This window comes from Hippoglossus hippoglossus, chromosome 5, assembly GCF_009819705.1.
Source record: "Hippoglossus hippoglossus isolate fHipHip1 chromosome 5, fHipHip1.pri, whole genome shotgun sequence".
NCBI classification, from domain to species: Eukaryota; Metazoa; Chordata; class Actinopteri; order Pleuronectiformes; family Pleuronectidae; genus Hippoglossus; species Hippoglossus hippoglossus.
The window spans coordinates 21,756,677-21,773,741 of NC_047155.1; the positions used below are offsets into that span (position 1 = coordinate 21,756,677).

A 17,065-nucleotide genomic window follows, 5' to 3' on the forward strand; every position below is an offset into this window, starting at 1 on the left:
CTGCCGCTAATGATGGGTGCGGCAGAATATGACATGTATGAGAAATTCGCTGCTGTTCTGACTGGGACACTGCACCAAAAGAAGATGGATAGGACCCAGGAAACACAGCAGTTATAACAGAATGGCTCCAAAGTTTGAAACAAGGTGGGAAAGAGGAGCATTAACCCCTGCTCTCTTACAGCAACACTTAAGTGGTAATATATCATATACATTTGTCACCTCAGTAACAGCAAATGAGTCATTATTGACCTGTGCTTTTATGCCGTGGCCAATTTTGTTATGGTGGCGAAAAAGGTCAGGAAGGTCAGAGTGATATAAGAGCTATAGAAAAAGTCCCATTGGAAGACATGGTGAAAAGAAGCACTTGGTCAGGGGCGACCTCATTCAGAGGCTGTGCTTGAAGGCCGAATGGGATGCAACTAAGCTGTTCCATTTTAAAGGCTTCTTCAAATACAGCAGAAAAATGCATCCTGTCCTCCCTAAGGAACACAGACTCTAGAGGGATCCATCTCAGGCCAACCTATCCCAGGATTCATTGCACTAATGCAAGCAGCAAGTCCAAAAACGTCTGATACTTACATGTTAAAATAAAAGTATCACACTTCAACTCAACTTAACAGCTAACAGAACATGGATTTCTGCCTAAATGTGTGAGTGTGTATGAGTACAAACATTCGTACCTTCAAGCCTGACCACCAGAGGCACCTTCAGCTCCAGCTCTCGACAAGCCTTGGTGATGCCGTTGGCGATGATGGCACAGTTGACGATCCCACCAAAAATGTTGACCAGTATGGCCTCCACCTGTGAAAGAGGAGGGAAGGAAAGGATTTAACAAACGTGTAGCCAAAAGGCAAATTCAATAATAAGAAGATAGTTATATATTCTGCATATCAGAACAGGGTAGTGATGCTAAAAAACACAGTGCCAAAAACAACTGTGGCGAGTGGACGAACTCCCAAACTAATAACACAGAAGTCAACGATTAGCAAAATAATTTGCAACATTATAATATTAACATTTGCAGTATCTGTTCAAATATTGTTGTGAAACCTTTTATCACATTGGTGCAAAAACAGTTTCAAGACTGAAATCTCTCTAAAACATCCAGTGGAGCAGCGTCACCACCAACCTTGTGTACAATGGGTCATGCACCCAGAGGCAATGCAACCCGAGGCGATACAACACTGTCACAACGGAGGCAGAATAAAGCAATACATTGTTGAAGTGAAGAGGCCAGCAGCAGAAGAAAGAGGCAACACTGGAGCCAAATTATAAAGCAATATTTCAATGGGAAGTGGTGACATGACAAACAACAGCAGCTGCAAACCTGGCTGGTTTTCAAACCCTTTACCGTAGCTGAGCCATGCATCATGTTTAGCCTTTAAAACTGATTTACATACCTTGTGTGTTGAAAAAAATAATACGACTGCCTATAAGCATAAAACCGAATCAAGTACACACACAGTGGTCCGAGGGTCAAGTCGTCAGTTCTCAACCTCATTCTCTCAAGTAAGTCCACATTTCTCAAACAGCTATCTGAGTGCATACCTTTAAGTTTTTGAAATTGTGCCAAACAACCTAACTGCTTTTGTGTTCACTTAAGCTGCTGCTTCTTTGTAAAAGACATTTTCAACTTTCTTACAAAATAAGTATGAAACTGATATCACTTGGTAGTGAAGCAGGCAGTGTGTGTGTGTGTATGCGTGTGTGGTTACACTAACAATCTAGCACTTGGTAATTACCCTGGCTAGCTCAGTGGAAAAGTAGACTGAGAGCAAACAGGATTAATCCCCCATGTTTGTTTATAATCACTGCTAATCTGTTAGCGCCGATTTGGATGAGCAGCTTGTGTGTGTGTGTGTGTTTGTGTGTGTGTATGCAGGCTTGCTGTGAATGTGTATGTTTTCAGTGTGTGGTAATGATGTTTACAGGGAGAGAAGATCAAGGACTTGGAGAGCTATTAGAGCGACAGCCATGACATTGTCCTCTACATGCTATCCAAATGAGCATCTCCTTATAAACAGCAGAGAGAGTGACACAAGACCAGGAGAGAGCACCAAAACAAACACAGATGTAGGCAGAAGGCATAAAGATTCAGGCGCCGTGCGAGGAAATTGAGCAAGCTGTTGGGTCAACACTGAGAACTGTTTCATGCCGATACATCGTCTCGGGGATGGGATGAGGTACGCAAAGAAAGAGAGGAAGAGTAAGACAGTAGCTGCAAATTGCAACTGAGCACAACCCAGATGTTTACATGGTCAATTCAGATTTCAAGTAATAAGACGCGATGAGGGGTTCTCATTAAACTTTGGTACAGATCCATATCAGGGGGCTGATCCAGGCACTTTTTTTTATGATTGTGAGATTGAATGTTTTTTTCTAACATTTCCGGAGTAATTTATAGATCTTAGTGGAAAAAAAGCAGTGAGGTTTAGGATACTGATATCTACTTTTGTGCAAAATCAAATAAAAATCTGGATCTAGTGAATTTAAATGTGGTTTCATAAGGCGACTGTTGGGCCTTGGCGGATCTATGCGTGGAAAAGTGTTCGACTGGTGTGATGAAAGAAACTAGTCAGACTGTAAACAGTGTACAGCGTACCAAAGCAAATTACATGTGCAGTATAACACAGTTCACGAAAAGCGTGTAGAAACAAGCAGTAATAGAACAAAATGGGAGAGAATGATTTGTAGTTTATGAAGTGGTGAAATCTGCAATCTTAAAAAAATAAATGGCTGGCTCCTTCCACAGCGAGGGAACGCTGCAAGTTCAGTGATTCATTCACTGAACTTACAGAGTGAACATGAGCCCTGAGTGATAGACGGTTGCCCTCCCTCTGTGTCTTGAAGTCTCAAAGTGGGAAGCAGAACCAAATCCTTGATTCAATAATTAGGTGTTGGAAAAATAAATGCGCAGTACATAATAGGGTAGGACTTTGTTACAGCAGCTTTCAGCTTGAAAGAATACACACACTTCTTACTCGTGTACATTCAGAGGAAAGAGTAGAGAGAAAGGGCAGGAAGTATATCCAATGCATAAATGTGTCTTAAACATAACAGATGTAAATGTAACAATTTCAAAACACACAATTTTCATTCAGTGATGTTAGCATTTAAAAAAACGGAGTAATTTCAAATATTTCAGATGTTAAGCACTGTTGTAGACATTTATAGGTCACACCAGATCCACTGGGTTGCCCTGCAGACATGTGCAGAAGATGCTTAACTTAAAGATCATGGTAAAGGGACAGTAGAAAATAAAATATACTTTATGGTGGTTATATATTACAGGCATTTGGGTCAATGCAGTTTAGTGCTGCGCCAAGGAAGTACAGACGGGCCGCAGTGCAGCTGCAGTACATTGACCAGCTCCCTCAAAACGCCGGTGTACAGGGCCTCAGAGATGTTCTCTACTCTGCTATTGCAGAGTTCATGTCTCACAGAGGAAAACAAGGCTCTAATAGAGCAAGTTAACCTGGTGGAAAAGGGATGGCAGCAGATGGAGCAATAAGCTCCCCAAAACAGTCATAAGAAAGAGGCTGGCTCGCAAAAAAGAGTACATAAGACTGGCCGACCGTCCTCAGTCAAAAGACCGTGAAGTAAAGAGGAGTCAAGAAGAAGTGGAAAAGCAGGTGTGATGCACTGAAGGCGACAGAAGCTGGCTCAGAGAGTACAAAAAGAACTGGAGGAGAAGAAGATTCAAAAAGTAAAACCGGGGAAGAACAAGACTCAAAAAGATAAAAAGATGGAGAACAAGGACAGGGAGGAGGAGACAGAGCGGACTGAGGACACAAAAAATGAAAGAGGAAAAAAAAGACAAATACAAAGAACGGGAAGAAAAAGTTGAACAGGGGTTGGATACAAAAGCACATCCCAATATCTGAAACCCCTACCTTACCCACTACCTACCCCTGTCTCACCCAGCTCTTACCCAACCCCCCCCCAAAAAACAAACCCATTCACCATCCCCCTTCAGATCCATCCAAGTTGAATATATTGTGAACATGTTCAATGCAGTTCTGTTGACATGGATTACATCGGTTTTCCTTTCTGAATATAAAAAAACCCTCTTATCACCCTCTTACATAACAGCGCTCAAAGATTGTTTACTGCATTTGTATAAGATAATACAAAATATAATGTATGTGAGCATAGTCCACCAAATTTTTCTTAGCTGACTTTACAAAGATAACTGTCCCACTAAGAAGAAAGCAGAGGAAGGAGAAGACTGTGTGACAGAATTGTTGAGTTAGAACATACATAAGTATCTTCAAACAGTTTTTATCGTATTTATTTGCCAGATAAGGTGAAACACAAAAACACACAACTGACATGATTGAGTAAAATATGTCACCAGCATTTGCACTGGAGGAGAAAGCTTTTTTTTAGCAAAAAAACAGAATAAGAGATAGTTGCAGACAAATTTACAGATGTTCCTGCTTTAAACAAAACAAACTAACTTTTTAATGTCGATTTAAACATCTCCAGTGGCTGGAGAGTGATCAGTTAAAAGTGTTCTGTCTCATTATGCCAAAGAGAAGTGGCTGAAAATGTGTAAACGTATTCATCACTTCTGCGGATGTCACACAGCGATTCCAATTAAATACATTGGTGAATGTTAATATCAGATCTTATTAAATCTCATCCTACGTAAACAGTTGACCTGAAATCTTCAATCAGAATGAAAAAAATGTGCATGTCACTGCAGCCACTGATGGGAACGACCTGCACTGGCAAGCCCAGCAGGTATGACCGTGGGTGATCACAGCTTCCTGGTGCGAAGTCAGATGTACTGTTGATACATACACACTCACCTGTTAGTCCAACTATAGAAGAAAATGCGCCGTCGAAAGAAGCTACATTCCCACTCTCAAGAAATCAATTATATCAGAAATATATATTCCACCAATTTATTGGTGTGAAAGTAAATGTGTGAAAAGTGTCAGGTAGTGAAAAAGACTGTCAGAGTCTAGTTGGGGACAAGCAGATGGAAAGATCGAGGTGGGAAATGAGGCCGGATTGGTTCTCAGACCTATATTAAACAGTTCCTCCTCTCATTATATGTGTGTGTATATTAATCTATATTCTCTGCTGCCTGAGGGCACACGTGTGAGTGCGTGCTTCTCCACAGCCACTGTCCTGTGCAGGTGTGGCCCATAGCACAGGCACAAAGTCAACACTGCTGCTGCCATAATAATTTGTACAGTCAATTACATCTTTTCACATCTTGTAGCCTGAACACCACTGATCTGCAATTGATTCAAATAGCTTAAAACTGTAATGGCATTACAATATAGATTTTCATGAATAACAGCTCTATAACAACTGTATATGCACAAAAGACATCAAAAACTATTTACTGGTTTATCCTTGAATCATCACCACATGCAAAGTGGAATGTGGAGACAGAAGAATGTATTCTACAATATATAATTAGTGACAGAGTGCTCCTAAAGTTCAACATTTATCATATATATCATTATATGTTATGAGATGCCACGTTTTTGCAAAAAGACGACTAGGTAGATGAAGGGTAAAACTGGTTCTCGCTGTCTCTCTCTCACACGCACGCGCGCACACACACACACACCATTGGCTGGTGCCCACTGGGGGGCAGCAGAGATTTAGATGGCTTTTTGCTGCCTCAATATAGAGTTCTATTCTCGCCTCTATCTGCAGCCCATTTTTCAACTCTGCCTCTATTGGGAAGAACCATATTTCTTCCATTCATGCATCTCCTATTGACACCGATGTATATTAATGATACATAAGGCATGATTTATGCTGCTTGGCACAGAAGTAAATGTAGTTTATAGAAATATGGATGTGTTGAAACCGAGTTGCATTTCGCTGGAAGTTTGTTTTCTTATTCCATATCATTTCTCTGGGTTAGGTATAGCAGCAAGTGTGCAGCCTAGGAGACATCGTTTTCCCTGCACCAACCCACAACCCAAATAAGCAGGTGTTTTGTCTTAAAGTTGTACCTCTTCTGTCTATTCCAAATGAAAACCACAGATCCAAACCTGCGACACCACACAACAATAAAAAATGTCATTAAAAACACTAGATGTAAAAGTGTGGATATATTTCTAATTATGTTCTCACTTTGAGTATGACTCATTTATTTACATTTATTTACTGAAAGAACCAGCTGAAAGAATTGAAGCTCAATTTTAGGTAAGTCCCCTTGGTTTGGTGCCATTTACAATCAAAAGTCCAACTCTGCTCTGCTCCATTCAGCTCTCAGCATCTCAGAAATCCAGCCTTAAGGTATGAAATAGCATTGCACACTCCAATCCATCTAAAATCTCCAACATCACACTCTGTAGCATTTTACCTCCTGTCACAGAACCAATATCAGGCTCTTTCCTTAAAGGCATTCATTTCAGGTGAGCTAACCTGGCAGCAGGGTGGATTTCTTTCATCAGAGCTCAGCATAAAGGCATCAGGTATACTGTGCCAACTTACCCTTTTTAGAGGATCTTTGTGTGTTCTTTCAGGCAGTGTTACAGCATGAGCCAGTGCTTTCTACCTGGGTGACGGCAAAATGAATCAAATTTTACAATATACGATCGTTGCTGCCGGCATTGCGATACCCTGCCAAGGCTTTTTTACGTCAAAGTCAAAAAAGGGCCTTCACAGGAGAAACAGGCTTTTCTGCCTTCTATTATACGCCCCACTAACTGCATTTAGGACAAAAAAGAAATGTAACCGAGACAATTTGACATGCTCACGTGGCCTCGAATTATACTGCTGTATATACCCCCTCATGTTTTCATGAAATGTGGCTTGGATTCATGTTTGACAAAACATGTGAACCGTTATCGTAGACACAAGGTCTTAGTATAAAATTGGCAAATTATACGTTGATAGTCATCTGAACAGAATGAAACATGAAGATAACAATGGAAAGCAACATTTCATGTTCAGAAAGTCTTCATATTCTTTCCATAGACTAATATATAATAAACAAACATGCTGTACTTTTCTCCTCTAAGTTTCAACCGAAGGGGGAATAAAAGCATTGTGTTCCGTCTCATTCTGTAAGGCTTCTTGTCACGTGTTGAGCGTGCATTGCAGAATTATCACTCAAATACACATTTTCATGCCCATACCCCTGTTAAGCACTGCTAATCTTCTGCAGGAGAGAACGAAAGAGGAAAGCATCTTGTTTCCTTTGTTACCAGCAAGCAGATAGGAATGGAAAAAAAGCAGGGATTGATATGGGTGTGTGTCTCTCTGTGTCCTATTAAGGGCTATTGTTCCGTCTTATCTACTGGAGACAGCCTGTACTGTCACAGCCTGTGCTGGCAGGCCTTGTTTGTTTTCAATCTGCTGGGGGCCCTTCACTCGGCCCTGGGGCCACAGGTTAACATGCAAGGCTTCCAAATCAAGGAGGGCCTGCTGGCTCTAATCGGACATCTTGGAATCACTGGACTGCTGCTGGCGAGAAACAATTATTCTATTTCTGTCCATGATTACCTTCTATGGTCAGAGTGTTATTTTAGATTACTTTACACTTTTGTCTTGACTTGACATTACAGCTAAATGTCAAGTAGTATCCAAACCAGACAGTACAGAACTTGGCTTCCCAAGATTTATTTTAGGTGATGTGACAGCTAAATGGGGTGTGAGAACTAGATGCAGTTTATTGATCTCCTGACAAACTGGTTGAATCCCTGAATTCACAAGCAACTAACTAAAATTCCAGTGGTACCAAATTATCGGTGCAGAGAATTGTTGATTTGTTTGCATATAGATGACAAAAAAGAAGAAATAAAGCGTTATATCACCCATTACAAAAGATAAGGCTTAACACAAACTTTGTACTGCTAGTAGTTTCATAGAATCATTTTATTCTTTGAAAACAGCTCACACGGTGTAAATATGTTTTTGTTTCAACACGATAAAGCTATGAATAAAAGGGAGAGCACAGTGTCATGTGTAGGAAGGATCAAATGAGTAATGCAAGCTATGTAATAAAGATGCTCATATGGCAATCTTTTATGGAACGTTTACTACTTTGAGCATCTGCTCTGGCAAACGGAGGAGCAATTTTGCCTGTGCAAATCTATTCTTAGAGAGGATACGAACTAGAAAGAGAATGACACAAAGGACGACTGAGGGAAAAGAGGGTCTTGAAGTCAGAGAGTGAGGCGAAGTGAAACAGATGGAAGAGGGAAGATGGAGAAGAAAAGAGACGGAGAGAGAGGTGATGGGAAGTGGTGCGGTCTCTGGCTTCTATTGAGGGCTAGGATTGGTCCTGGCAAAGAGGGATAAGAGGCAAATAATTATCTGGCCTGCTGAAGCATGACAGCCCCTTCTTGGAAGTGTGGAGAGACAGACTGAGCATTATGTCAAAGATGGGCCATGTCACTGGCGAAGACACCTCTTGACAGACAGTGGCATCTGAAATTTCACTTGACGGTAAAACATCCACCACAACAGGCAGCTGGATACCTGCCTGATCAATCCCTGGTGGAGATGAGGTTTCATGTGGAGGACTGAAAGATGTGATCACTAAACTCAGTTTACAATGTACATACACCTAATTTACTAATGTTTACATGTGCCGTTTGAATGGTCTAGCCTTTGCATTGACTTAATTCTTTGACAAATATACATAATCCAGTTTAGAAATTGTGCTTAGTGCTTTAGTGATTCTATTTAAAGCCACATAAGACCAGCGTTCTCATGTCCTACGAGGTGTACTGTGCTATTTTACAGTGTGAACCCTACTGTGCATTGATATGTCACACTCACATTTCTTTTAGTCTTCTCACATCTGCCCAAGAGTACTTCATGAACATTGAGCTACCTCCTGGCCCCTCTGACTCCAGGAAAAAGAAATAAAGGCAAGAATGACTTTGCCCCCAGCCAAGAGAGGTTTGTGCAAAGGCATCAGTAAGGTAGAAGAGAGGGAGTGAGAGGAGGAAAGGTGAGATCTGGCAGAACCCATGTGACCAGAGCATGTATCCTGGAGATGGTCCTTCTTGTGAGTGAGCAACAGGGTCATGGGCCAGGTCAGCTGCCTCTAAGCTGTGTGTAACTAGCCATTCTGGACCTGTCCTCTGTCATAAGTAAGCCAGTATTTTATACACTGAGCTTCAGGTTTACTTGAGTAGCACAATATCACATGCCAGGATTCAATGGGCTTTGCATGCGTATAAAAGGAAAGGTTCTTCATATCATCAAATTCCAAGAGAGGTTCAGACGTTAAGAAGATAGGGTTTAGGGTGAAGAGTTAGTACACAGGGTAGCTTGGAGGATGTGTTATGGATGAGATGTGTAGACAGTGTTATGAATGAGCCATCTTGTTGGAGTATGGGCCGGGTTTCTTTGACATGGTCCCAGTGAGAATATGACCAGGGCCATGTTTGTGGTGAGAGATTAAGTCACTGCCAAACTAAATCTGACAATATTTGGGCCACTGATGATTTGGATATAATGGCTGTTTGAAGTAAATTTCAAGTCTGTTTCAGTCTGGGCCAGTTGGTGTTGACAGTTGGGAGATAAAAATCATACAGCATGTGGTGTTTAATGATTGCAATCCTTTGTCTTTCGCCAGTAACTGCCAGCCATTCCCACTGACTTAATTTGGACTGGTGCGAATGGCAAAAAAATACCAATCCAATAAAAAAACTGTCTAAAATGGTGATTAAAGACCAAAGTAGAGCAGTGTGTTGTGACAGAGTATTATGTCTCCCTCATATCAACCATATTTGTCTCTTTTCTTTTTAACCTTTAGTTTGATTTTTCTGTGAAAATGCAGCATATGAGCAAAGGAAGCTGATGGATAACCATTTCTGTGTTTGCTGCAGTCATATGACTGGGACTTGGGGTTTGCCTAGTAACACACTCATATTTTAAATGTGTTAAATGCATTTACTATGTCATTCAACACGTTCTCAACAATCTAAAAATCAGCGAATAGTGAACAGAGCTCAGGCTGATTACTGGGAGCACAAGGAACAATCCAACCAAATTGGTGTCAAAATTGGTGTATGTGTCATTTGGCCTGCACCAGGATTAGGCTAAGTGGCCAATCTAAGCCCAGTATAACAGTTTCTAGCCACATGGCTTACCAATACATGTAGATATGGATTTTGACAACAGCTTCATCTCAGGAGATAAATGTGATGTCCTGGAAAACTGTGTATATGTTATGGATCAAGGCCAAACTGTGACGGTCCCCTCCCAAAGCCATGCCATGTCCTGTGTCAAAGTGCCTGGCCTGATGCTGAGCCACAGAGAGACCTTTATTGTGATATCAGTTAGAGGACATAAAATGGTATTTACCACTTTAGTAAACATTTAAAAAAAACAGTGAACTTGTTATCGTTGCCTGTTTTACCTTTGCATCCTGTCATAGGAACACTCAAGCTGACAACACATCACGAGCTTGATTGTGGCTGCTAATGGTGGAGATGGCTCAGCATGCGTGCTGCTAATGGTTTGGAAAAATGCCAATAGTAAATAGAAGTCAACTGAGATTCTGACTGTTGAGGCAATCTGTGTTTTATAACTTGGATCACTATCTTCCTGGATGTAGCTGAGACAGAGTTTGTAGTGGCCATGAGAGAATACACAAAGTCAATGTATTAAAATGAAAGAGTGCCAATGCTCCACTCAGTCTCCATATGCCGTCACAGTGTTGATGCATCAGTCTCAGCTGCCCTCAGCTTTTTCACGTATTGTTCATTTGTGTGGGGTGTTATACATTGGCAAATGGCACATTCAAGTGGAAGTCGTGCGACTAATCAACACACGACATGACAAGTTCAAGAAAAGTGTAGTATCCGTGAACGAAAACCTGACAACACACTGGGAAAACATCCAGTCATCATTTACATTATTATGATTCCCTTAAAAAAACAAGCTCTCATCTTTACACAGTTTGAATTTAAGACTGACTGTTTGTTGCCTTGGGCTAAACTGAATATGTTTGTCAAGATGCGCTTGGTTTTGTAGTTCATCTTGCATGTACTGCTGTCTTACAGTGTTAAATCTAGCATTTTATTACACTGCTCTAATAATAGAAGTTAAAGTTGTGAAACATTCCCACAGTAATATATACTAATTAAATACAGACATTCCAATGATAAAATACATATATATCGATAGATTAGACTTTTCATAGGGTCATTGACTGACTTTATTTATTCACTTGAGGTGCCTGATCACCTGGAAGCTGACTCTGATATTTTGTTTTCTTTGTCATGGAGATAGTCTGACTGTGCATAGTGTTGGGATAACCTTGTTGTTGAAGGGTTTGAAGGACCTGTTAAGACACTCGCACAGTGGTTGATAGTGCACGTGTAGCAGGTACTGTTATGCATAGCACTTGCTATGAATGCACCACTTACTGCTCATGTGCACACTCGTTTTTTAAGATTTTTTTTTTTTTATTTAAATAAATTATTTTAATAGCAGCAGAGAAGAAATTCGTAAGAAATAAAGACTACTGCAAAGAATATACGTGTTTCACTCCATTATAATCATATCAAGGGCTTAGGTCTGGTTTCAGAAGTTAGGTTGGCACGTTGAATTATGAGATATTCGGAATTTAAATTATGATGATACAGAAAACTGTTATTATTATTGTAGTCAAACAAGTAAAATGGAAATAAATAAAGTTTAATATCACAGTCAAGCAAATGTGGGGTAGGGATATGTAGAGGCAGGGCTTCATAGTTTTATCATATTCATAGTTCTGTTAATAGTAAATGAGAAAAAGAGCATTGCATTCAAGTCATTTCAAGACATAAAGGGATTTCTTTTTCAGGGAATAAAGTTCCTAAATATGTACTTTTGAGGAACAGAGATATGTTTTGGGGTTTTAATTAATGCCAGGAGAGCAACTTTAAACATTGAAAAAAATATTTTTTAAGGTGCAGTTATTATTAACACGTTTAGGGTGTTATCAAGCATATGGAGCGATGCACAGAAAAGGACAGAACAGATACAATGCAATGGAGAGTTGTCATGCATGACGCAGAGTGAGGAGAGAGACAGACCTCTGCGGTGAGTGGGTGGTACGTCAGTGACGGATGTGGAAGTTGTCTCCCGTTGCTCACCTCAGGGTATCACAATGCCCCTGAACACCCCCCCACCCACCCCCACCCACACACACTTCCTGTACATGCAGCAAAGCACACACTGTAGACCTATGAGCAGACACATACCCACACACACCCCCCTCAGCATGCACACACAAACCACTTTGCCGTGAATTGGACTCAACAATTGGAGCCGGTGTAGGGCAGGCATATTATTCATCCCCAGAGGGTGTCGTGTCACTGCTGACAAGTAGACATAAATATTCCTCAACCCCTTCACCAAGGGTTAACGGCTGTCCATCAGGCAGCAATGAGACATTCAGAGCAGCGTGAGCCTGACATAGACACACAGTGTGGGCACTTTCACCGCACTTGCAAGGTCACTTAAGGAGATTGGAAAAACCTCGGTGGACAAGAAGCCACACGACGCAGGCGTGAATACTCCGCTTCAGCATGTTTACATGAGAATCTGTGAGTTATGTACAAAATCTCACCCACACACCAGAACATTTTAGGATAAATTTACATTCATATGCACCCACTCACATTAACATAGACTTTTACTAAGTAAGACTAAAGGTTTACTTAAAAAGTTGACTTTCGTTATGTCTCTAGCTATGTTGTGCTCAACTCAAGAATTATTTTATTAAACTGAAGAAATGCATAATAGTTGGGGAAAGGCATACATAATCATCTCAGAGACTGGCTACAACAAACCAGCAGCTGAATATAAAAGAGCCAACATTTCCTGCTTTGTTCCTAATGCTGCATAGCCAATAAAAATTAATTTATTCTAATGTATGCACACAGAAGGTCAATTATCCAAATGATTCCAGTTCAGATTGCACCTGATCTTGAGAACCAATGAGCCATCGAAAGGGCAGATGGGTGTGCTTTGCAAGGCAAATCATTGCCCCAGCCTTCTTCTTTTGTCACCTCCCCACCATTTGCATGTCTAAATGTGCAGGCCGTCCGCTCACCTTTTGTAAAATGCATTCCACAATGGATAAACAACTTAGCATTTAACTTGTGTCGAGCCAAGCCACGGAACAAGATACAGTAAGTGCAGCTATAGGCAACTGCTACAAAAACACCTAAAGATAATTTGACCTTGATTATATCATACTGCACTGAGTCATCTCATTATTAAAAAGACAAATAGAGAGAAATAATTATGATTAATAATGTAAAGTTGTATTCAGAGTCTTCTTTACATATTCCCAGTGTAGATATGAGAAATCTATGAAGTCATGTGTTCCTGTCATCTCACTAATTGGTAAATGCTTTGACTGTTTACAGAGCTTCTTCACTCTTTTCAACTGAACTACCTTCCCACTCACAAGTGGCATTCCTGCAATTTTCACCTTAAAGCCTATTAAGAGTCCTGTAGAGACACAACTCAATAATATTCTAAGAATACATGTTCATTAACAGTACAGTAGGAGTTTTGTCAGAGCCGTAAGGAAACGCGAAAGCAGCCAATTAAACAAGTACAAGCAAACCTTAGTCGTCTGGTGCGACTTTCACAGCGAGGAATTAATCACATGTACAAACAACATACAGTATGTTACCAAACTTATGGCCAATGACAGAGAACAAGAAAACACACTTAGTAGCATAGAATTTGCAGATGGACTGAAGTAGGGGCGGCTGTGGCTTAGGGGTAGAGTGGTCGTCCTCCAACCAGAAGGGCGGCGGTTCAATCCTCAGTCTTCCCCCCCCACTGAACCCCTAAAATGGCCCCTAATAGATGTCGAATGCACTAAGTCACTTTGGATAAAAGCGTCGGCCAAATGACACGTAAAAGTAAAAGGTTTCCAATTGGTGCCATTATAAAAAGACAGGACACATAAAAAGTGAATAAAGAAAAGAAAAATATTTTAGTTTAGCTTGAGAGGCACTTTAGTAGGACTGGAATAACCTCAGAGAGCTGTAATTCTGATTAATGAAAGGTTATCTCCATATGACATCCTCAACCTTTGCCAGCCCCCTCTAAGCCTCTATATATAGAACCCCTCTCTACAAACCCACTGATTCTTTTTCATCCTCGTCAATGACCGAATCAAGGCATTTATTGAAAGGCGATGCCTGCTTTTTCGACACCACTCAGCTCTGGCTAAATGAGTAATTTCGAAATTGATAGAATAGACATATTTTTCACTCCACTCCAGTGTTCTCTCCCCTCCTCCCGCGCTGCTGTGAGGTCTGGGTATGTGTGTGCTAAATTGCCAGAAACACCCAAACCTGGTAGAAACAGATGGGCACAATCAGGGTTTAATTTTCAAAAAGCCAGACATCGATATACTGATTGGGCGTGTTAGCATGCTCACTTTCCGCTGCAGTGGGAGCTGTTACATGACATTTTTTCCTTGTCCTCAAGCCTCATCAAATATAGAAGTGGTCTGCTTGCATATGATAATGGCAAAGATATTTAGTTGTCTTTCAGGGGAGGGGGGGTGGCCAATGGCTCCAGGGCTGACATTTTGCTCCACAGACTTCTGATGGAGCTCCAGAGAACAGAGCAGCATATAAATTAGCCATTAAGGGTTTGCTCAGGTATTAAAGGGATTAGAGAAACCAATAAAAGCCTCAGGAGGAAAAAGGAGAGGCTGAGTACATTCCAGATCGATGGAGGTCTCATCTAGGGGCTTGCTACATGTCAGGGGAGGCATATAAGGTGGACAAATAATGTGACCTTTGAACTGTAGGTGTCTGCTGGGGCTATTATCCTAATGAAGACCTATGACCTTCAGAGCTTTACGCTTTTTTGATTTGGCGAGCTGTTGTTGATCAGACCAGTAACAACAGTGGAAAAGATAATCCATCATTTTCCTGGTGAGAGTGACATAATGAAAAGAAAAAAAGAAAATCATGTGTAAAAATCTTTAAATTCCAAATGCAAATGATTTCAAGCTGATTTTTGGGTTGAAACTTATTCAAAGCTATAATCCACACATTTTCTGCCTCTTCTAGCTGAGAATGGCAACTGGTATGAGATACCGGATTCCACAACAAGACACTTTATATGTTGAAACAACAAACAATCGACTTTTGTTTATTTTAGATTCTGTCTGGTACGTCCTATAATGGCTACCTAAGATATTTAGTATCAAATCCAATACAGAGTAATTTTATTGTCTTTTCACTGTCTTGATGCCTGCCATCTTTGCCAGACATATTCACATCAGCAAACCATGGAACAAACCTGTTTGACTTTTTGAATGAATGCAGGAGCTATGCATTCGTATGATGGTGCATGTATACATACAGTAGAATTTGGATATAAACATATATTATTAAGATTATTATACTGAAAAATGAATGGCTCACGTTGTTTCATCAACTACTAGCAAAACTTTCAAAACAACACAGATTAAGTCTTTTAGGTGCTCGGGAAAATTTGACATCTTCAGTTACATGAAAGTAGCCCACTGCAACTGCTGAGGAAAACTGTTTGATATGATCAAAAGCACCAGAGCAGTTAAGTGGACCTCCTGGCGAGACTGTTAAGTTAACTTCAATTGCCACAAGGTCATGAATTAACTTTCAAACTCAATATTCAAGACGTATTCCTCCACCTCCACTAGAATACCACTCGAATTATTTTATCTCACAGTGGGGTGTGGAGTAAGATGTCTGCATGACAATACGAGGTTGAATTGTACACAAGCGTATATTTATTATTTTAAGGAAACTGTTATGAATTATTTATCAATTAATTACCTGGCCATATAGACTATATTTAGAGATGGTTTTCACTTTCTCTCACCATCTAGAAATTAAGCTAACATATCCTGATACAGATAGACAGATATGAACGCTGTCATCTTGCAAATTTGGAGCCAGAGTCTGATCAGCAGCCATCGGGAATGGAGCCACTGGATCAAGGTCCCGCCGATACACAGACTCGACCAATTACAAGTCAGTCTCAGCTGTCAATCTATTTGACATCCATTTTGACTCGTTTGGTCCTCGTCCCATCCACTAACATGGATGTGGTGGCGTTTATGACCTATACTGCATACAGCCACCTGGGGGAGGATAACAAAGCTTTGGCTTCACTTTTTGGGCACCATTATGTCATCCATCTTTTATGGTTGATGATAGTGTCAAAGACAAAAACAAAATCTAAACACGGCTACATTATTTCCACTGGACATTTTAACTATATGGCCCTGTAAAAATAAATTGTGACATACTTGTGGTGGGCATTATTATCATGTTATTTACTGTTGTTTAATAAACATGATAGTCCTCTCACCGATCTTTGACACAGCACTGAAAGAGTTAAAGTAGGGTTAGGGAGTGTTCAGTCCCACATCGATTCATTCTGCCAACCCGCTATAGTAAGTCTCTGCAGATTAACTCTTTCAGATCCTTCAAAATAAACAGGAATACTCCCATTTTAGCACTCTATCAACCCACTGTCCCATATACAAGTCAACCACAGATGGCTCAGACTAGCCTGTTTGTGTGTGTACACGTGCTTGTGTGGGCATGTGTGGCAGAGAGCGAATGGAAGTCTTCGGCAAGATGAGCTCCAGTGATTACAGGCTGAGACAGTTTTTTAATTATTCTGTCAAACATCAATCCTGTGGGCTGATGCAGGCCGTCCTGTGGCCTGATGGACAATGTAATCACTGCTAGGAACCACCACCCCACACCCACATCCCCACTCCTCCAACCATTTTACTGCTCTCTGCTCCAGTCCCCTCTTGCTCTTCACCCACTGGACTCTCATTTTCCTTTCTTTATCACTCTCTTCAACACAACTCTCTCCCTCGATCCCTCTCTGTCAGTACTCCTCTTCTATTCTCGTTTCCCTTCACAGTATTTATGCCATACCAACTATGAATGTTGCAGGATTGTTGAATGAAACAATCAGCGGTAGGAATAAGATAAAGGATAAAACGGTGCAAATAGTAAATATAGGGGAAAAAAAAGGGGACCAGGAAAAAAAAGACAAAAGGGAAGGAGGAAATTCAGGATAAGCTATTGCAGACATA

At 40.7% G+C, this 17,065-nt stretch overlaps 1 protein-coding gene across 1 annotated transcript in view; it reads right to left on the bottom strand.

The window, feature by feature from the left end:
• The window catches only part of suclg2 (succinate-CoA ligase GDP-forming subunit beta), an 87,158-nt gene that overhangs the window by 8,131 nt on the left and 61,962 nt on the right, over positions 1-17,065 (bottom strand). The window contains 1 exon segment of the mRNA XM_034585700.1: positions 681-801. Coding sequence (XP_034441591.1) covers positions 681-801 — 121 coding nt within the window.